This window comes from Passer montanus, unplaced genomic scaffold (assembly GCF_014805655.1).
Source record: "Passer montanus isolate IOZ18808 unplaced genomic scaffold, ASM1480565v1 scaffold22, whole genome shotgun sequence".
In the NCBI taxonomy this organism is placed as follows: domain Eukaryota; kingdom Metazoa; phylum Chordata; class Aves; order Passeriformes; family Passeridae; genus Passer; species Passer montanus.
Window position 1 is genome coordinate 9,173,964 of NW_024366815.1, and position 24,000 is coordinate 9,197,963.

General features: G+C 35.7%; 1 protein-coding gene across 5 annotated transcripts in view; it reads right to left on the reverse strand.

Moving 5' to 3' along the window:
- Nucleotides 1-24,000, reverse strand: part of PDE4D (phosphodiesterase 4D) — a 314,096-nt gene that overhangs the window by 246,764 nt on the left and 43,332 nt on the right. For 2 of the 5 annotated variants that reach the window (XM_039709608.1, XM_039709603.1), the window contains exons 1-2: nt 6,239-6,375; nt 5,319-5,577 (exon numbers count right to left, since the gene is read on the reverse strand). The exons of 1 other annotated variant lie outside the window; for it this stretch is intronic. In XM_039709608.1, the coding sequence (XP_039565542.1) occupies nt 5,319-5,365 (47 nt within the window). In that variant the 5' untranslated portion in view covers nt 5,366-5,577; nt 6,239-6,375. Of the gene's footprint in view, nt 1-5,318; nt 5,885-6,238; nt 6,377-24,000 lie in introns of those variants that run through there. 2 more of the 5 variants (XM_039709604.1, XM_039709609.1) reach the window with 2 other exon arrangements.

The window sequence follows — 24,000 nt, forward strand, 5'->3', positions numbered from 1 at the left end:
GCTTCTTAGTTTAAGAAACCTTCTTTTTTTCCCCCCAAATTCAGGCTAAAATCAAGATTTCCAAAGGATAAACTGAGATGTTCCTCTAGCGTTTTTATTTTAAGTATAAAATATATGAAAGCTAACTAAATACTATATTGAAATGCAGTTAGAAAAGAAGCCTTTTCTATTTCCCCATTATAAAATACAAATAATAAAATTGTTCTAGAAAAAGCAGATGAATAAATACTGCATGAAACATTTTGGTTAGAAGTGAACAGTTATGCCATGAGAAGGACATAGCACCGGGCAGATTCAATTCCCCATGATAACTTCATGAGCTGAGGTGACTCATCACATCCCAGGAAAATAATGAAAAGTTGATTTCAGGAATTAGCATAATATCTTCATTTTCCATCAGTTTTCTTTACAGTTACACATTCTACTTTTATAGACTAGAATAACTTGCATAATAATGGAAGGCCAAACCAATTTTGGCTGGCTGAAAATCATGCAGCATTCCTAAAGAGGCAAAAAAAAAAAAAATTGGCATCATTATTTTAGAATACTGGCAAAACCAGAAGATTGAAGTTTATTAACAATTGCATTCTTTCAGGGATTTACTAATCACAGAATCATTTGACTTGGAAAGGACCTTGAAGATCATGGACTCCAACCTTAAACTGACCACCCTGTCAACTAGATCACAGAACTAGGTGCCATGTCTAGTCATTTCTTGAACACCTCAGGGACAGTGACTTCAACATCTCCCTGGGCAGCACATTCTAAAGGTTAACATCACGTTCTGTGAAGGTATTCTTCCTGATGTTCCAGTTGAACCCCCTAAGGCCATGTCCTCTTATCCTGCCAAGTCTTTCCTGGGAGAAGAGGTCAACCCCCACCTAGCTGCAATCTCCTTTCAGTCAGTTCTGGAGTCTGATAACATCATCCCTGAACCTCCTTTTCTCCAGGATAAACAACCCCAGCTCCCTCACTTCCACTGCTTTGCTCTGGCCTTGCTCCAGAACTTCAGTGTTTTTCTTGGAGTGAGGGGCCCAGAGCTGGACACAAAATTCAAAGTGTGGCCTCATCAGCACAGAAGCCATGTACAGGGGACAATCCCTGCCCTGGCCCTGCTGCCCACACCATGGCTGATCCAGGCCAGGATGCCATTGGCCTTCTTGGCCACCTGGGCCCACCCTGGCTCATGTTCAGCTGCTATCAGCAGCACCCCCAGGTCCTTTGCAGCCTCTCTGTCCCAGCCTGTGGCACTGCCTGGGGCTGTTGTGACCCAGGGCCAGGACCCAGCACTGGGCCTTGTTGAACCTCACCCCACTGGCCTCAGCCCATCGATGCAGCCTGTCCTGATCCTCTGCAGAGCTGCCCTGCCACCCAGCAGATCAACTCCTGCCCAACTTGGTGTCACCTGTGAATTTACTGAGGGTGCACTCAACACCCTCATTTAGATCATCAAGAAACTGAACAGGGCTGGTCCCAATCCTGAGCTCAGGGAAATGTCACTTCTGACTATCACCAACTAGATATCACTCCATTCACAGCCACTGTCTGGGCAAAGCCATCCTGACAGTTTTTAGCCCAGCAAGGGGTGTGCCTGTTCACTCCAGTCAGCTTTTCCAGGAGAATGCTCTGGGAAACAGTGTTGCTGTTGGAAAGGCTTCCCTGTAACCCAGGTAGGCTATATCCATAGCCCTTCCCTCATCAACTGGGCAGATCACCTGGTCATAAAAGGCAATCAGGTGATCACACAGAACCCACTTTTCCGCATCCATGCAGGCTGAGCCTGATCCTGTTTGTGCTTCAAGTGGCACATAATGGCACTCAAGGTCATATGTTCCGTGACCTTCCCCAGCACCAAGGTCAGGCTGACAGGCCTGTAGTTCCCTAGATCCTCCTTGCAGCTCTTCCTGTGGATGGTCATCAAACTGGCCAACCTGCAGTCGTCCATGACCTCCCCTGTTAGACAGTACTAATGATAAATCATGTCATTGATGATACTAAGAAATTATTGAAAAAACAGTTAAAAATAAAATTTATATGAGGCAAAGGGTAATGAGTATTACCATGCATTTGCACTGCATTTTTCATTTAAATATATAGAACAATAATACTCAAGTAAATATGGGGGGATTAAAAAGGAACCAAGACAGGATTTTTTTTCTTTTATTCTCTGCCCTGATAAGCAAACTAAATTTTATTCAATTTTAACAGGCAGAAATTTGATAGAAAAAGGATGAACAGTCACAGGTTACATTTTTGATTCTGAAGTTAAGGTGAATTAACCTGTGGACAAAATTTCAAATCCTTGCCAGTTTAAAGGTAGACATGCTTTTTCCACTTCTATTTTCCTTATGGTAAAACTAAAAGGCACATGCAGTAGGTGTTTATGTAATTAAGTAAGCTAAAATTGAATACCATCTTTATTTAGTTTGTCATCACAAATGTAGATAGAATGCAATGAAAGGAAAGCCAGATTACATAACTCAGCAGTAAATGTTTCTAAAATAAATTCCAGTGTGAATGGCAGCAGGCTACATACTGTTGATACATAATTTATGCTGCATAATGTGTAATGTAGTAAGTAGATATAAAATCCTACTCCTCCAACTGTCACCGCAAATGTGTCAGTATTTCCAGGCCTAACTTTATCCTCACCCAGGACATTACTTGCCCCAACCACTGCACCTCTTTAATGTATTCTACATTTGCTCCTCTGTTATTCAAACTCTGAAACAGTTTCAGACAAAATACCCTATTTTTCTTACTCAAGTTTCTGTTTGGTAAGCTGTTTAGAGTCTATTTACATTATGGCTACATTTACTTGTCTGATATAGTTGTGCTCCCAGTCATACTGCCTAGGAGCATACACATTTTATTGCTGCTTTTTGCCAGTAGTTTATTCCTACCTTGTGCTAACATTATCAGGAGGGTTCAGATACTGGAATTTTCATTACATTTGCTAAAGGTTATAGGTTCCAAATCAAACTCTGGTCTCTAGGCCATCACTATTTTGGCTGTTCTTTCCCTAAATCCAAATAGAGGGCCTAACACAAACACATCCACTCCCTTGGTTTGTTACACGACATCCAATCCTGGATATTCAAAATAATAAACTGTATTCCAGAAAGGTTCACATTTTAATGTCCCACAACTCGTTCTCCCCTTATTTCATGCAAGACAAGCAGGAACTGGCACATGAAGGCAAAATGTATGTGTCTAAGGTACAGAAAATAACTTTAATATCACTTATCTAGTTCTAAAATATTTGGTTCTGCACGCTCAATACAAACATCATGAAGCACATGACATAGGTCAAAGGGCACCTTTGATGTGTTTCATCAGCACTGAAGAAACATTATTAAAGATGATCAGCTAGTATTTGTATTAATAAACATAAAACTATTTACATCCTATGAAAGATATGATTTATTTAAGCTTCATTGTCATCCTCTAAAGGACATCTGAAAGTAGCATGAGAGAGTGTACTCATATACAGAACGCTTCATGACAATTTCTACTCTCACTGGAAAAGGATAGCATACCTTACAGTCATTGCATGGATTTTTGAAGGTTCAGAATTAAAAGAAAACCAATGACTCGCGACTTAACATCCTGACACTCAAAAATGCCCCTTACAGACCTACTGTAGCATGAATAAGCAAACTTGCCAATTCTCCAAGAGCTGACATGAACATCAGCATGCTAAAAATATTTGCATTCTAAATTAAGGCCTGTGATTGGCTAAGCACAAATGCAGGCAGAAACCATGGTATGGTTTGCATTCAGTTAAAACAGCAAACATAGAACATGTAATTATCTTCCTATGGCTTCCCATCAAACACTTCTACTGGGCTTCCCCAGACAATGGGCTCACATACTGTGACAGACAGCAAGGGCTGGCAAGGAGCAGACAGGGAAGACAGGTAACCAGCTTTTAGAGAAGATAAATAAAAACCGGACAGTTCACTCCTAACGTCTTTCAGCAGACTTCACTGTTTATGTTTGAAAAATGCTTAGTCAGGAGATTAACCTGTGGGTTAAGGAGTGCTTAAAACGTTTACTCTAAGTTTATAAAAACAGAAGTAAACCATATTCTACGAAGACAATGGAAGCGCTTTCCCTGTCAGGTGCGGGCACACCTGCAGTGTCCTTTCCAGCACGCTGCTAAAAAAAGCCGCCAAAAAGGAAGATGAAACACATCCGAGATCTCGCTAACTATTTGGGGGGGGCAGGATGCGGTTTGACGCCGGCTCTCAGGGACTCCACAGAGCCCGAAGCGGTCTCACGGCGAGGCGCTTCCAGCTCTAATTAAGAGCACGGGCAGCGGCGCCGCCGGCAGCGCGCGCCCGCTAATTGTCCGCCCGGCGCGCGGCCCCGCCCCCTCCCCTGCGCGCCCCGCCGCGGTGACGCGCCGCGNGCCCGCGCTCCGGCACGCGCGCGGCGCCGCGCCCGCCCCTCCGCCGGCCTGCCTCTCCTGGGCCGCTCTGCTTCTGCCGCTTCCCAAATGGGTTGGCTGCTGCCCGTGCTCTGAAAGACTTCGTATCTACCCGAAGGGCAAAAGTTTTATGGGGAAGTGTTTTTGCCTTAGCTAACAATCTTCATTAAGCACTAACCAAGACACTAATTCCAGCATCAGGAAGAAGACATGACGCAACAACCACTGGTAGAATTTATAAGCAAGTTGACTGCACTGTATTGCAAGGCAAGTAGAAAGATTTTTTCAGTCAGGAAGAACTATAGATGCCTGTGATTCAAAGAGGAAACAGATGTTTTAATGATGATAAAGGGATTTTAATGCTATATGATTGTCTTTCAAACGGCCACATTTGAGAACCTCCCATACACAAACATTCTACAGCATTTACGCATATCTTTAATAAATGATTACTGAATTGCCATATGAATGAGCATTTTTTTCAGGTCACTTGAAAGTATATAAATAAATAAGTTCTAGGACAAACCAACCATAGGAGGAAAAATATGCCTTCGTTATGTTTTTCAAATCAGGCTAAGAAAGAAATGTGAAAAACTGTCCTTTGATACAGGAAGAAAATGCATCACCTTGCTCAAAATACTTATGTAAGAAAACATGACCATAACAATATCATTTCTATGACTTGCTTATTTTGCAAATATGAAGAAGTGCTAAACTCATATTACTTCATCACTACTATCTCTGTCTGATTTTCATTTTTCTCATAGCTCTGTTAGTCCTTACTTGACATTTATTTATGTAAAAACATAGCATCTGGTAGTTGTCACAGTATTTTGCAAACAAGCATTTTGAGTTTAACAGTCTATAATGTGTATTGATTACTCACCATATCCATGAATGCCTCCTAAAGGGGAAATTATTCACATGCATCATGTTCACAGGTCTTCCAACATTAGTGTTTTCCTTGTCAGACTGATTTATCTGTTATGGTATTCATAGATGCATGCCAGAACAACTGCATGAGCAGTCAACAGCAGGGATTATTGCAATTACTGTAATCCACAAAAATAAAAATTCCCAGGATCCAGTGAAAGACTTCTCACAGGGTTTTCTAGGTACACGTCCATCCATTTATGCATCACTTGCTATTTTAAAAAAAACATTAAACTAATCAGTATACAGAAACTGTTCTGACAATGCCAACAGTTTGCCTTGATAAAAATCCAAGTGCTTTGACTGTGAATTAAAGCATCTTCATATGCAGCATTTTGGACAGTTGGAAAAGGTTAGTTAAAAGATAGTTTCTTGCCATCTGTGCCAAATCAGTGTTTAGGGAGAGATGTGTAACTTCAGACTGCTTTGCCATGTTCAGAAATGAATACTGCTTTTTCTTCTTTCTTAGACACATATTCATCAATGATCAATTTAATGCAGTTTTCCTTTCTTACGAGCCTGGGGAACAGAAGGATGTTTAATAGCCTCGTACAACAACCCCAAACTTCTTTCTGAATTTGATACTGTGACTTTGTTTCTTCAGCTAAGAAAGAAGGAAGGAAGTACGCTTTTTCCACTACATAGGACAGGACTACAGTTAGATACCATCAAGGGATATGATCATGTCATGATCAAATTCATTTTTGCTGTCTAACCCCGTAATAAGGCTGCCTGCTCCCTTTAAGTGAAATGACTAAGCTATTGACTCTCACTGCAGAGTCTAGTTCTGTTTTGATATTATACTGTATATAAACCCACGTGCATCAATTTGTATGTTGCAAAACGAAAGCAAAGCTATAAGTCCCATGTTACCTAAGCATTCTTTCTCTGCTGTCCTTTTTTCCCAATTCAGCTCCCAGACAGTAGTTATCACTCCTTACGCTCTGGCAAACATCCTCGGGAAGATTCTCAAGCCCAGGCTACAGAGACGGCATCTATTTTGAAGCAATGCAGAGTCAACAGGCTCACACTTCCCTTCCCGGACCAGAATTTCCAGCCTGCCCTCGGGCTGCTGCTCTCCGCGCCCAGCAGCAGCAGCAGCGGCAGCCGCGGCAGCCCCGGACAGTGTCGGGCTGCGTGGCACCGGTCCTGCAGCAGACTGGGCTCGGCTGCGGAGAGGGCTCTGCCTGGCAGAGGCTCTGCTGGCGTCAAGGGGGCCCTCTAGGTGGGTTCTCCCGGCACCGCGCAACCTGCCCTGCCTCTCCCACCCGCCCGGGATGGAGGGGAAGGACGGGGCACTAGCGGAAGAGCCTTCCTTAGGACGGTCCGTGCCTCCAGGATGACAGAAAGCACTGAAAATTTTGCATGGAAGTGCAAAAATCTGCAGGAAAAGAGACGCGCAGGAAGCAGAGTTCACCATGTTGATCTGTACTGACATGTAAAAGATTCCTAGACTTTTATACTTCAGCATACCCAAGGCATACATTGTTTGCTTGCCATTCTTCTAAATGGTTTACACTGCACTAAGGCTTCTTAAACTTCTAACGACCCATTGCCCTTTTGGACAGGAAATCCTGCAGTATGGAAGCCAGCTGCAACTTCAATGACATTAAAACGTGTGATAAGACTTTGTATTTGATTAGGGTGTGGGTGAACTTGGGAGTAACATGATAAGCTATTGCACGTCACATTTGTATAGATCCTATTTCCTTAAGATCATTTCTGATGCTTGTCACAACCCTATTCTACAATACCCCAGATTAGCCCTAGTAGAGTTGATGCCACTCGAAGAAAGTATAAAATATTAAAGTACTTGAATGTCACAGTGTATTGACAGTGAAATGGCATTTATTTCAATTCAGTAATAAAAAGCAAGCCTATACTGGCGCACACATTTTTAAATTACTCCATATTTGTATATTACTGATATTACTAACTATTTGAAAACTTAGAGCACAAAAGTACCACAGATTACAATTTACTACTCTATACAGGAGGTGACTTTTTTTTTGTCATTTAAGTACAACTATGACAGAAAGCATATTCTGAGAATTAGAAATAATGAGAATGAAAGTTAGCATTTTTCACAAAGATGCAACAAAACAAAATATATAATTGTTCAGTAAAGATAAATATTTAGTATGAGTTTAAAGGGACCAGGTAAGTTGCTATAACTATGTTATATTCATGCTTTATGTAAAAAGCAGCCCTGTACCACACCTGCCAATTAGTTTGGGAATTTGTACCAGAGACATTTAAAGAGAATATAAGCAAAACTCTAAAAGCTACAACATTGTGTGATTAATCTGAATATGAAAAACAAAATCCTATCTATTCCAGTTATCTACTGCTTTCTCTAAGCTAGATAAACTTATTATGAAATATTAACTGTAGTAAATGCTACACAAATCTGCACCATCATTACTATTTCATATTGCACTTATCTCACTGCATGCTTGCCCGATCACTCATAGGCGCTGACATTTTCAACACTAGACTTACATAATGACTTGTACTATCTTGAGAAATAGCTTCTCAGTACTGACCTGTCACTTATAACATTTGAAATCTGTGAATGAGTCTATTCTGCATATATGTTACAATTTCTCTGTTTTTCTTTAGTGCTAAGTTCAGCACAAACCATAGCACCCATTGACTCAGCTAATTTCATTCAGAAGCAGAGTTGCAGAAGGAGCGTGGGCGTATACAAAGTTACTATACAGTATTCCAAACCAGTTAAAGAACTCACCAGCAAACCAGAGTGCACAATATATGGGCTTTCCAGAGCAGGGACAAATTAAAACTAGAGACTTTTCCCAAATTCTTCCTGTTCAAGCCTATAATAACTTGCTAAACACTCTGCATTAAAAAAACAAAAAACAAACAAACAAAAAAAACAAACAAAAAAAAAACAAAAAAATACCCACAAAAACAAAAACCATTGGAGGGTAAACAAAGCAAAACCAACAACAAACAACAAACAAACAACCAAAACTGGAAGCAGATTTTCATCTAATTCCTTGATTACCAGAAGAATGCTCTGACTACTAGAATTTAGACTGTACAACAGTGAGTCCGTCTTCCTCATTCAAGCAGAATCTTGACTAGGCATGAAGTTGGAGGGTAGGTAACATAGATACAAACAGGAGTCCACAAGTGATTATGACTCTTCCCTGATGTGGAGGACCCCTAGACTCCAGTCATTATACAAAGTCTTCTTGACTATTTTCCACTGAATTAGTCAGGGAGAAAGCATATTTGTAGTAGGAACCAGATTATCTGGAACCATTTCTCACTTCTAATAATAGTTGCATTGGACTACAGACTGAGGTTCTATCCTCTTTCTGTCTCTTAATAGTCTTGGGAATCTTTCAGTTCTTGTTGCGCAGTGAAATATCTAAAGAGGGAGGATTAAAGAATATGTCCTATTAACCTTATTTTTAATCAGCCTATTAACACTGCAGAGTTACAAACACCTTTCCATTCGGTTGTTTTGGAGAAGACAAACCAAAGAGAGGATTATTTTTATCTCCATTTCCATGCAGTCTTCCTCCCATACCACTCAGATTTTCAATTACTAGCCATACCAGAAAATTCACTTAAAAATTGACTAAGGTCGACGGCTGTAAACTGAAATCCTCTAGAATATTTTGTTTGCTCCTCTCATACACGCAAATGCACTGGCAGACACCAGAGGAAGTTTCCTTTGTAACATTTCTGCCCATTATCCTGCATAGAATGGTTTGGGTTGGAAGGCACCTTTAAAGGTCATTTAGTCCTAACCTCCTGCAATGACAGGGACATATTCAACTAGATCAGGTTTTTTAGAGCCCTGTCCAACGTGACCTTGCATGTTTCCAGGGATGGGTCATCTACCAGCTTTCTGGGGAATCTGTTCCAGTATTTCACATTGTAAGAAATTTCTTTCCTACACCTATTCTGAATCAACTCTCTTTTGTTTTAGAACCTTGTATCCAATGTCCTATCACTGCATACCTTTCTAAATTATGACTAAGAGAGATAAGGACTGTTCTACCAGTGTTAGATTTTTAATACGAAATTCAACAAAACCAACAAAAATATATCATATAGATGTACACATCCTGAGAAGAAAACTGCACCAGGGACATATAGGACTAACATTTGTATTCCTAGACTGAGTCCAAATTTTCCAAAGAGATCAGTTTAATTTGCTGCATCTTTCAATCTTCATAAAACGGGGGCAAAAAAAAAAAAAAGGATAAAATATGTGCTTAAAATACAGTAGTACAAAGGCGAATACCTGTATCTGGAAAGGTAACAATAATTCTTAAAGCAATGCTGAAAAGCAATATCCTAATATGCGTTCAGAGATATTTCATCAGTGTCATTATTAAATAGTAATAATGACCAATGGCAGATTTTTTAAGGCTATATAACATGAGCTGGTGACTTAAACCAGTAGATTCTGGATAAGTATCAATAAAATAAAATAAAAAAAAACCCCAACTAATCAAATTTTTTAATTTCATAGGAAGTTTCAAAACACCCTCCAAGTAAAAAATGGTTGTGGAGCCTGAAATATGAAATATGCTACCACTACAAAGAAAAGTTTCTGGAGTGTCACTATCAGATCTGAAAAAGCACGACACAAACATATTGTTGTTCTCGAGGTAAAAAGGGTAGTTTATTTTTTGACTCTAACATTTATAGATTTCTAAAAGTGACAGTGGATTGGAAGGTGAAAGTGTCACCTCTCCAATGACACTGGATAAACCAACAGTCTATCAAATTTCTCTCCTTCCATAAAAGAACGCAAAACAATAAGTTTTGCAAAAAGTGTGTGAGAAATTTCGTTACAAGAATATAAACATCAAAAAGTTTAGAAAAAAATCAGAACAACAGTGGAGATCAACTCCAGTGCCTGCAATAAATACATCGTTAACATAACTGACCAGTGTAGACAGCAATTTCAAGCTTTAGAAAGATGGCTGAAATAAAAATTCTTATTAAAAATATAAAAAGGATAGAATTTTTGCATGCATTTTCAATAAAAAAGGTAAAGAGATTATTTAAAACAGAAAAATTAGCACCCACCTAAATCCTAATACATATTCATCTGCAATATTATGGAAATATAACGCATGGATGTGAAAAATGTCCACATTTGGGATTAATTTCTGTATTTTGAGTGTTCAGATGGCATTATTATTTACAAATTTTCCATGAAGACCACACAGATTAAAATATCACTGTGGTTAATGAAATGGTAGGAAATGTATCCTACTGCACATAGTTCAAGGAAATAATCCAAATGATAGATCTTTAGTCATACAACTTTTTAGGTCTCCACAAGTTGTCTTCAGTAATACTAGCATAGAAAGTAAAGGAACAAGTTCATCTCATCAGAGTGAGCAGATAAACCCAGTGAGCTCCTTAACCCATTTTAGACTTCTTCACTCACAAACAAGTGTTATGCGAGTGTATGTGAAGACAAGAAACTTAGGATTCTGTCCTGTGTTCTTCCTCTGCCACCTGCCCTGCAAATAAATTAGATCTCTATTGGACTCCCTTCCCTTACCTGGAGTAAGGGAAGTTCATCTTCAAAAAGAAAAACCTATGCAACTTAGAAGAACTTGCTACAAGCAGTCCAGATAAAAGTCTTCTTAAATCCTTAAGGACCTTCCACCCTCCAATATTTTCATGACAAATCATAAGACAAGCCACATGCATTTGGTGTCATGCTATAGGAACATCACCCCACTGGGGTCTGACAGAGTCTCACATGATTTCAGACACTTTGAACTGAAAAATTACAGAAAACTTGTTTCCTGTACTCAGAGACGTCTAAATGAACACTATGCAATGGGGAAATAACCCACATCACATAACTTGCCCCGAGGGCTTGAGAGCTTAGAGTCATAATTAATGCATTGAAATGACTACTAAAAGACAAAACTTCAAAAAACATATAGTTCAGTTTTGAACAACAATCATGAGTTAGGTAATGTTGCTAAGAGCTTGCAGCTATCCCTTAAGAACAAAAAGAGCTTAGTTATCAAATATATTTTTGTTCTGAAAATGATGTGCTGAACTATAAATGTATTCTGAGCAGAACATTCTCCATCCAAGTCCCAGCCCTTTTTGAAGTCCAAAGAATCTTCAGGTCCAAAACTTTGAAAAATGAATATTTTATGTGTCTTCTATTAAATTCTTAGCTTGTTCTGTGTCTCTCCCTTTTCCCTTCAATTAGAGCAGGAGATTTTTTCAGGTAATCTCATTTTAAAATGTAAAATCTTCTTAATGGTATAAAAAACAGTTATTTTTCCTCATCTCATTTAGTAAGCATCAGTTGTTGTTATACTTTTGTTGTGCCATTTATGTCTTATAATTGATATAGAAAGATCCTTAAGGCTCCATAGATTTAAACTGGCATAGAAGGAGTAGTGTGGAAAAGAATGCCAGGGCATCTCAGGGATATTAAACTAAATTTTGATCTAATTTGAAGAGAAATAATCTTTCTGTCCTGAATACCAATGGTTGGTGATACTTGAAGAAAAATAAATGTCCTGCATAGCAACACATATCCCTAGATTAAGCACCACTGGTTTTGCTCAAAAACTTGTCTCTTACTATTGCATAGGACAGAGTTCAGATGACTTAAAGATCATTCCAGAAATATAAACAGAAACTTTAGATCTATGCAAAAGGAACGTAAATAAGAGGTGCAGATTATTGTTCTCTCTTTTCCCATTGTATCCTTTTCCTTAGCCACTGGCTGACCAATTAATCTTCTTTGCCTTAAAAAAAAGGGGGGAAAAAAGCAAGTATTCTAGTTTGCTGACAGAAAATAGACTTAAAATATTAAAATAAGTGACAGTTCAGACTCATGTTTATCAAGTTATTTTGCCTCCTATGTCCTAGCTGTCTTATTTTTGGCCAGAAACAAAGCTTGAGCGCTCTGTAAGGCGTCATGTCACTGCTATGGAATATGGGCCAGGTAACACACACCCAGTTCGGATGCATGTCTGCTGTGAAACAGGAAGAGACTTCCAGTAACCACAAATTTTAAAATTTTACCTCAGTGAAAATATTAGATATGACTGAAATTCCCAAAGACAGTTTAGCAGCAGTTATTCAAGAAAACAAGTTGTATGTTTTCACAAATGTAAAATGGAAACCATGAGAAAATTATGACAGTTTTTTATTTATATAATGTTAGCAAACTAAAGTCAGATTAAATAGACATCCAGCAAATATTCCTGACCTGTTCTATAATATGGAGATTATTTTGCATTATGTTGGTCAACTGCATTTCGAATATAATATTGTTCAGAGTACTTGTATCTTAAATGACAAGGAAGGGTGAAATTTTTCTTGGTAATACTTTTTGTTTGATAATTTTTTTATAAAAAAATATATCTGGTAATGTTTGCATTACATTTACTCCTCAGTTGCACATTAGCTTAGGAAGATGGCTTCTTCCTATATTATCAAGCATGATATATTATTCTGAACATAAGTATATTTTGTAAAAGGAATTATAACTAACTGAATTGAACGATTCAATTATGATTTACAACAAGAAACAGAGAAAAAGTATTTTTCTTGACAATTGTCATGGAATCTTACTTGAACATACTTTATTTTGTGACTTTCCTATCTAGCAGTAGAATGGGGACATGTAAAACACCAGACAATGTTTTGAGATATTTTTTACTGAAATCTCATTTCTCCTAATATATCTTATATTTATATCAAGTATGCTTTTCTGATGTCAAATAAACATTCAATTAACTAAATTTCAATTTATGATTTATAATATGGTTTAGACATCTGAATAATCTTCTTAATAATCTCAAAAAAGCTTCTTGAAGATCTAAGCTGTAGATAACCCATTAGAATCATTAATGACCCATTAAAATCATTCTGTTTTGTCTGGAGCTGTTTAATCATCAAAAATTTCTATGTTATTTTTCAGATGGAAATGGACACACTTTAATTCTTTTCCTTTTAGGAAATGAAAATGAATATTTTCTGTGTGAGGATTCCTAAAACTTCTTCAGATGCCTTTATGAATTTTGCAATTTTATTATTTTAATAATAAATAACTTAGATCTTCCAGCTTTCTATCAAATTACAACCTTTGATATAACTTTTCTGAGAAAAAAACCCAAAAATTACCCACCTTACTATAATTTCTTTCTGAAATGGGAATATGAAATTGAATATTTGAGAGGCAATATACACTAATAAATTAAAATATTTTTTATTTTATTTATTTGATTTGCCTTGGTCTTGTTGCTTTTAATTTTATTTATTAGCAAATAATTTCTGCCTGTTGGTAACTTAGTCAGTAATAAATGTATTATGTCAAAACCTTCAGGCCTTGCAAAATCAAACCATTTCAACATTGAGATCATGTCATAAAAAAGTTAGCAATTATGAAAATAATATAAGTAGTGAGTCACTGAATTTGCTTTTCAGTTGTGGTCAGCCTATGTTCATTGTCATCAATAGACTTTCTATTTTCTTTCATAGTTTCAAAAAATGTCAGTGTAAGCTTTACATTCCCTCCTACTGAACTACTGCAAGATCCTGTAATCTGATTCCTCTCTGTAGTGGTAGTTTCCGAACACTGAGTCATATGAAAATGTCACTAGTGCACTCCCTGAACAAAAGTACTAAGTGAAATATTTGAACTCTAGTAGCATTTTACTAAGGAAATAATATTACCTTCTTAAAGTCCTTTTTTCCTTCTGCTACTACCTCCTAATCTGCCTTAAAATTCCTTCGTTATACTCGTGTTTTCTATTTTAAATGGCAATTTCCCAAGTAACATTATAACAAAGATCACCTCTTTGAGTCCACCTACTATTTTGGCTGCAAAACAAGGTTGCAGAGAGCAAATTAGTTTAGTAAATAGATAAAAATTTTATCCAATTTTATATTTGTCTTGAAGACTAATAACTCTTCAAAATTCTTCAAAAATTTTTTTCTTTTTCTTCCTTAAATGAAAAAGGCTGTGTACCTGTCTAGGTCACTGCTGATATCTTAAAATATAAGTAACATGTTTAATATTATTCTGTTCCTGATTTTAAAATCTTATTAGCAATCCCTACAAGAGTGAGATTTCCTGTACCAGTTCTTTCAAAGTTCTTGAGCAAAGGTCATCCAGTTCCCTTAACTTAAGAGCATTATTGCATGAGATTTGTTTCCAAAAAATTGTAGTAATTTATATGTAAATACCTTTGTTATTATCTATCATGCTTGTCTTGATGCTTAAAATAATTTTCTGTATTAACACTATGCACCTTCGGCTTTCTGTTCATTCACTGAATATTGATAAAGAAATTGATTGGATTTATCTAGTCAGAATATTGAGCCCTTACCATTTTTTACAGACTTTTCTATGCAACACAAACACAAGAAGTTTTTAAGTTTCTCATAATATCATAATTCCTGGTACTGATTTCCAGGAAATATTTACTCAACACACTATTTTGTCTATATGGAACCTCTTCCTTTTTTGTTTAGTATTAGCTTCAATTCATCAAACTGTAATATCCTGCCCCTATGAGTGGATACACAAATCCCAAAGACCTAACTTCTGCAAGGTGACACTTTTTACTTTCTAATTGCCATTCCCATATGTCTCTAGAACCAGTTCAACATCCTCCAGGGGTCTGAAGATCACCCTCCATGCACAAATATGTAATGCTGTCCACCCACCTTTACACACAAGTACTGATAAATAATTCTTTAGACAGGAATTATCATGTAAATTACCCTTTGTACACAAGTACATTTTTTTTCCTTTTTGTCAGATGTGGCCAAAACGTAAATTTGTGATTGTGTATTCTATTTCTGGCAATTTCTAGCATTAAGTGGCAACTTGTATTCTGACAAAGATACATAAATTTATAACTTGAATTAGAGTACGAGAACTAAAACTCGTGCTTGAAAAGACATTGGAGCCAGAGTCAACTTCTTAAGTAAAAGCTGTTTAAGAATTAACACATCATTTAAGTTGCTGAGTGCCCAAATAAAAGCTAATTCAGATAGGAGTTATGTTTCCCAGCTAAATATAACAGGAAGAAGAAGAAGGAAAAAAAAAAAAAGGACTTTTTTATAATATTAAGAAATTCTCTGTGATGTAGCTATGGACAAGTAGTTAATCATAGAATAGTATTTTATAGCTATATAGAACCACAGATGCTTAGGGTTACTAAGAAACATAGAAAAATACAAGATCTTTATCTCAAACAGTTTACAATCCTAAAATAAGGAGAAAACAGAGGGAAATTATTATTCATTACATAGAGAAGTGGACTAAAACATTCTTAACAGAAGCAGAATAATAAGCTGATTATAAAGTACTTAATGAGATTTGTAAGATGAAAATGGGCCAATATTCCCTGTATACAAAGCTGTTCTTAGTTTCTTTTTAATTTATTATTTAAAGGAGTACAATAAAGAACAAACATGTGACAATCTAAGTAGCAAACCTCTCTGATTTGCAGACTGAAGTACAAATTTGCATGAGATTAGAGCAGCCTTTCTAAAGCTTGAGGTCCAGTTCCTACTGCATTTTCATAGCTAAAAATGCTAAATGTCCCAATGCCGTCTATGGTGTTAACCACTAACTGTGCAATTGTGAACAAACAGAAGTTATGAAGCCTCACTGATTATTTCCTCTAATATATTTGGGAGAAAAGGAAGTCTTCCGTCACAATATCCTGCAGCCTGTTAAAAGTACAATGCTTAGAAACTGCTGCTTTTAGGAAGCACGAAAAAAATAAAAACACACCTTCTTTTTCCTATATGCTTCCAGAGTGTTTGAAGAACAGACTCCTAAATTGAGTATCTCTGAGGCAGACAGCAACTTTAGGTGACAGCTCAGTTACTGACTTGTCTCTTGTCAGTCTACTGAAATATTCTTCAGAGAAATCCCTCCATTTTGCAAATTATTTTAGTCAGATGAGATCATGAAATGCAATAGGATCCATACACTTTAAGTCAGACATATATTTGAAGTCTTTGCAGGATCAGTTGAATCTAGGCCTAGTTCCCCATTATCCCTGAAGACAAATGGCAAGGCATTGCACTATATCCTATATTTATATCCTAAATTTTAGATCTAGTCAAGGGAAATTGAGAATTAAATTATTACTGCAAACATAAGACACCTATTTGATATTTGATTTTTTTTTTTCATTTGATGACTGAAAAAAAGAACATATCACTAGTACAAAGGCAGACATCAAAAAGTCCAGTCAGAAGATTAGGTCTGTAGAGTCATGCCCTCTGGTCACTGGCTATTAACACTTGGGAAATTTGGAAAGCTCTCATGACATAGATTGGTTTTACAGTACTTTGCCAACATAACCCCTGAGAACCATGGAAACTTTTTAATATTATGGAAAGCCAGGGTAGCACTGCTTGAACTATAAACACTTACTTGTCATGCTAAGTTTGGGCCATACTAATCACACTGTTTTTGCTATTTATTCAAAAATACAGATATAAAAACAATGTCAGTATAAATGTCAAGTACAATGTAGACAAAATCTAAGAGATTAGAAGAAAAGATTAGTCAAGAAAACAGATGTATTTTAAAGTTATATTCCCCTAAATATACATTTTCCAGGCTTACTTTTAATTAATGTTACTAGAACAGTATTATTTCCTGGTAGCCTGATAAGTAGCCATAATTCCTCTAAAATCAATATTAAAAGCTCTAATGTGTGTCTTCACATTACATTCTCCAATAAAGTTGAATATTGGATAAGTTCACTAAAATAAAGAAAGAAAACATACTTTCAAAGCCTCTTTTGCTGACGTTCCCTATTCTCAAAACTACGCAAATAATTTTGGTAATTAAATGGAATAAAAATACCCAATAAAACCCAAATATTTTCTTCCTGAGAAAGTATGCTCATAACATGTATTTTCTGTAGTGTTTGGAGAAGGCTCTGATTTTTTCTCTCTATAGATTGAAATCTTGAGTGTATGAATAAACAGAACATCTGTTATTAGTAACATAGGCCAGACACTTATTTATCTGAATAGATTACATTATCCTTAAAGCTGGACATGTTTACATTCTCAAATATTCTCCCCCAGTTAATGTAGGTAGCTGGGGACAGCATCATCTCACTGCTCCCTACAAAATGATAGTGAAGTTATACATATAATTTCTTAGTACCCTCGCAATTTGCATGTTATAATAATAAAACACTAGTCAATGCTGAAGGTATTTATTGTGTGATAACTTCTAGTGGAAGTGATCTTTAGAACAAAACATATAAGACAGAAGCACGATATGCTTTCTATTGCATATACTAAGTTAAAACTGAGAAGCTACTGAATAACTTCTCCAAGAAACACTGTCTTAGGTTGCCAACTAAACAAACCTGTTATCAAAATGTCATTACAACTGAAGCCTGATACCAGCATCTGAGTATTTTATATCTTCTCATCAATGTTTTGTCAGGTACTAACTTTAAGCTTGTTCCAATACATAGAAATAAATATTAAATTGTTGCTTTACTATTTTCTTCATTTTATTAGTATACTTCACCACCAGTTCATCCAGAAGACTATCACTATCTAGAAAATATTCTGTGGAGAAAAGAATGCATGAATTTCATATCTTGCACTTGATAGGAGTCAAACAGATCTTTTGTATTATTTTATAGATCACTGTTATTATGACCACAAGTTTACTACTTATAACAACAGAATATTTTCAATTTTCTCAAGAAAGGTTGAGTTGCAAAATGTTTGGCAAAAATGGTTCTAAACACTCATTTAAATCCATATTTAAATCCATATTTAAACTCTAAAAGTAAAACTTAGACTACTTGAAAAATTAAGAGGGGTTTTCTCTTCTGGCTGTTGTTTAATCACTTGAAAGGCCATCGTACAATACTTTCTTTCTAAAAAAAATTAATAGAAGCTTTTATTTCCCAAAAGAAAAGGCAAAGGCCAAATTAATATTTTTCAAAAGTAGGAGAATAACAGAATTACCTCAATTAAGACTGAAAATTTGAAATTGTCCTCTAAAGGGCTGGACATAGAGCAGCTCCACCAAATGAATAGGAATTTGGAAAGCTCAGCTGTTGAAAAATCAGGCTAATTGACTATGCTGGTAACACTGAAACCCAGATTTGATTTTTTTTCATTGGAACATGCCATATTAAATTAGCACAGAAATCACACCCAACATAAAATTTCCAGTTGCTACTTCAAGAATGAGGAAGCTGTTGTAGATTTCATCTGCACAGAAACTGTGACATCTGTATGGAAGGGAATATTAACTAAACCCAAGACCACCTGCTCCTCATCTCAGTCTAATCCTTAGAAAGCAATACAGAAATGGACATGAAACTTCCACTTCCATTATTTGAGCAGGTACCTCTTTCTGCTTATTCTCCAGAGAGCTCAAAACTGAACTTAGTTTTATATTATTTCATATATGGAACAAAAATTTGAAAAAGTCTGAAAACCTGAAAACATCTTTAGATACACAAGCAATAAAGTTTGCAGGAAATGTTCAAACTTATTTTACAATTACTGTTGTAGCAATAATGGTTTGAAATAAGTAATCATGTAGACATTGTAGCATAAACATATAGCATTTTTCCCAGATGTCAAGAAGAAAAGTTATGTTTAATTGAAGAAGAAGATTTCTAAACTGAGTGCTGGTGCCCTGTAATAGACCCAAAGGGAATTTCTGATGGTAAATCATGTGACATGAAATCTTGGCATGTAGATTATCTACAATTAATCCAGTATGTTTAAAACTTTTACTTGCAGCCACTATTGCAACTTATCTTGATACAGAAGCATGTTTCAAATAATTTTACATAAATTTAGTAGAAGGTAAAAGGCAGAAATTGAAGTTTAATGAAATATCATTTCATAATGTGTCTACTGCTTGAAATATTCTTATACATTCTATTCTAGCATGTTTCATAGGCATATCCTGAATCCTTAATTTACAGTGCTTTTCATTTGGCCTTTTTACATTTCTCTGTGCTAATATTTCAGCACTACATAGATATCTTCTACACATAAGGAATTATGTGTATATATGTTATTATACCATATAAGAAATCATTATTAAGGCTTTTATAAAAAATTATGCATAAATGCTGTGAAAGAGGATGACAGAAAGTTTCAATATAATTTTTTTTAATTTTCGTATTGTACAATACCTGGTCTATCCTAGACAAAGAAATTACTCCCAGGCAGTACATTTTTAGTCTCATTTAGATCTCTTACATCATTTTGTGAAGATTAATTATTCTTCATAACGTGTTTTAAAGATGTAAGGCTATCTGTGACTGCCTAATGTAATTAATCTAATTAATACACCAACAGTGCATGTAATACTGTTCAATAATAAATTCCTTTGTGATACTTATATGAGTTTGATGGCCAATTGCAATTAAGCAGTACAGTGTGCTATTTTTAAACTGTGACAAGCTTCCTGGAAGATCATTTCATCACCCTTTATGAATTTTTTAAAGATTCTATATGCAATATGAGAAAATGGACAAACATCTGAACACATTAGGAATCACTACTTGAGTTGCATTTGACTAATTAGAGACTTAATATGCAATCAGCAAGATTTTAATGTGAAAAATTAGTATTGAAAATATTTTTAAACCATCAGCTCTTAATACATTTCCTAACAGAGCTGAAGACTGTACAGAAGAGCAATTCTTTATTTTCAGAAAGTAGTCATGAAACTGGGATCTTACAAGCATATACAAAGGTCCAAATAGACAAAGACAGGAAATGGGTTTTATTACCAAGGCAGTTAATACCCTGCACCTCAAAATATTTGATAAAATTTCAGAATACTTTGATTGAATTTCAGAATCATTTGATAAAATGTCTTTGCATTTGGACAAGGAAGTTTTTCGAAACAAGCTTCTTCATGTGCTCTAAATTTATTGAGATGTTTTAAACTTTGGTTATGAAATCCTATTACGTTGACCCAGATGAAGTATTTAGACAGGCCCTCTGTTTTACAGCAATAAAAAGACAGCTGCCATAAGATGCAGTGTGTCTTAAACACTCATGGTATGAAGTTGGTAGCAATATTGAAACCAGATGTATTCAGTCACACCTAAAATTATCATCATGCAAATATTCATTATCAAATATATCAATACATAAGATTTTTCACAAGTCTAAAGAAGAAAACAAATCTTGTAAAATATGAGGCATGTTCTTAAGGAAAGCTTAAGGATATATTTCTCCTCATGCATTTTAGATAGGCATGCATTCATTTTTCTAGGAAAGGTACATTTTACATAGCTTCTGTAATTTTTCTGTTGTTCATTAAAAGCTTTTTTCCCACACACAATTCAACTTAATTCTGGCACAAATGCAAAGAAAATATAATTACAGATTTGGGGGACAAAATTTTAACTTGTCATACAAGAACACTCCCTCTTCCCTCCAGCCCTAAATCTCTACATTTTTCCTTAGAAAGAAATTCTAGAAAATAGATTCTTTTTTGAGTTTTACAAGTGTTCACACGATAACTATTTCACAAGTGAATATTTTCTAAAGTCATAGTCCATCACTATACATTCACTAAAAGTTGTGTAATTTTCAGGTTTCTAGGCAATTTATAAGCACACACATAGATAGGCTGAAATAGCTGAAAATACTAGAACACAACCATGTTCAAAACAATGCCTGGACTGTCTGGTAATTAGCATTCAATATGCATTCACAAGCATATTGAAAAGAAAGCTCCTAAATAACAACAACGCATTTATTTCAGAAAAGCAATGATCTGAAACAGCCAATGTTTAAAAGAAATTATAAATACACAGATTTCCAAAAGTAGAAGCCTTAACCATGGTATGGAAAAGGTTCCTTTCACAATTGAGCAAAGCATGTAAGAAGGTGCTGTAAAGATATGCTGCATCTTGTGGCACATCTGTAAAAATGGACAATATAAATTGGCTGTCTTTCTTTTGAAGAAAAGTAAACAAATTCTTAGGAAGATCAGTCAGTTCTGGTTTACTGTTGGTTTTTGTTTGTTTTGTCTGGGTTTTGTGTGTGTATGGTTTGTTTGGTTAGTTTGTTTTCAATGTAGAGAAACAAGCAATGCTTCACTGATCAACATTTATACTGAGCTGAAGGTCAGACTGTCAGCATTTCTGCAAGCCCATATATCTGAATTAATAATTGTCTTTCAGGTACTGGTGAACTACAAAATCATTGCAATGCCATTTAGAGTCATGGAGGCATAAAACAGATCAGGTTAGAATGAACTTCAGAGGATCATCTTGTCCAGTCTTTCCTAGGAAAGAGATCTTGTATTTGGTACAAAAAAGAAAAAGAAAAAATATTACAAAGCAGAGTGGAGGAGTTGGAAACACAAAAAAATATTTTCTTATTGTTATTATTATTGTCCCCTGGAATTGTCTCTTGGATATAGAAAGTATTTAATTTCTTACATTGTAAACCCGGGAGAGATCACTATAGGCAGCAGTTTTTAAAAAGAAACTTTTTGAGTGATCCATTTTAAAATATCTTTATATATATTCCAAATTTTGTACAGTGATGGAAGATTGTCATAGCTTTCCCTGCCAGGTTAGAAAGCATATAAATATTAAGTATTTTAATGCTGTTTTTTCTCAGGTAGTCTTTCCCCACTTAATATCCAATAATTATTTTTTAAATGATCCAATAATGTCCTTTATAGGACATTATATATATTCAGGTAGGAATACCTTATTAGCTTTTGTGGTGTGGTTTTGTCCAACAGTGTCTGCTCAAAGATTTGGTGCAGGTAAATTGCAGAGGATTTCGATTTGGGTAATAAATTAAATTCCTTTCAACAACACCACCACCAACAACAATGAAAAATTCTCAAGAACAAGATGAATCTCTGTCATAAGGCTTTACCAATAAAAAATATTCAGGTAGGAATACCTTATTAGCTTTAAAAATAAAGCTGTTCCTATTTAGGCCTTTGATAAATCCTGTCCTGTAATAGTCCTGTAGATGGCATGAAAATATTCTCCATAATTCCAAATCATTCTTTGAAACATCTGTGGACTGCAGGTTTTTATCTATCAAGATCTGGACAATCTTCTGTTGTGGTCATCAAACAACCTCAGACACAAAGATTCAAACTGTGAGTCTGTCTAGCTCCACACTCAGATCTTTTGATCAACATGCATACAGGAGGAAGACTGAACTTCCTCAGCTACCAACAGTGCTGTCACTTATGACACTGCCAGCCTCAGCATGGGCTGTGTTCACGCTGCACAGTCTCTCCATGGCTCTCTTACAGACCACTCCAGCTACTTCACTCTAAGACAAAATCAGGAAAAGGTCCTGAAGTAGTTCATCCTGAAGATGAGTTTCAGCAAGTGATATAGGCCAGAATGCATCAAGTTTGTTTTCCTTTGACCTACACAATCTTCCACTGTTGCAGTAGAAATTTTTATCCCCAAATACCACTAAAAGCCTTCATTCAAAAACCCAAGCCACACAGTATAAAAGCAACATTGTGGTGGGCTGCAATACACCATGAGTTATCATTTATTATTTCAAACACTTCCAGTTAAATGTATAAAAAATAATTATTATCTTGCTGTCTTAACAGTGTCACGTAGGATCCAGAGGGAATTCAGAGCCAAATGGTATGAAAAGACAGCCCACCACAGGGTCCTCAGCAGCATGGGCCACTCCATATAATTTAATTTATGTATCATACTCAGTAACTGATGCATTTTTCAGGACAGATGGGAGATTTCTTCAGTCTTTGTAGAGTTCATTCTGTGAGGACAGTCTGACCAGACAGCTGTGAAAAGGCCTTAGGTCTCAATCCAAAATACACTCAGAACATAAAGCAGAAGGTCTTGATAACTTGGGATAAAAGTTCTTCAAACACAGACAGAAGAGACTTACTCCCCTAATTTTATTGGAGAGATTTAAATACATATTTAAATATTTAAAGTTTAATATAATTTAAATTAATAAATGGAAATAATTTCAATCATTTCAATATTTCAACCACTGATTTAATTGTTTTTTGTTTGAAATTTTCTGGTATTTTATCCAAAGAAGTGTTAATCTCCTTTAAATTTCATACTTATTTTTATTAATCAAGTTACACTACATCTGTGTATACTTGAAGTAATTCTACAGTTCGGTAGCCATTTATTTTTCATACTTTTTAAATTATGTTAAAATATTCAATGCCACCATTTTTAAATTTGATGACAACATCTTTTACTTAAAGTTTCTGGGAAACCATTTTCACTGAAAACTAAAATTCTGTTATAATACAGAACTCAGCATTTTGAGTGTTTGCTGGTTATTAGAGTTGCTTTTTATAGAAGATAATTACTATGCTATAGATATGTAAAGATAATAAGTGGTGGATATTCATTTCAAATAGCATGCAAATAATTGAAAGTATAGCAAGAGACTTCTTTGTATCCTTCAAGACTTCATAACTGAGATTCATCCTTGAGGGTGGTTAGAGGATTCTCTGACGGGGTTTGGTTTGGGATTTTTTTGTTTTGTTTTCTTAAAATGATTAGGAGAAGGAGAAGAAGAAGGAAAAGGAAAATCATAGATGGCAAAGCAAAAAATTGAATCAGATT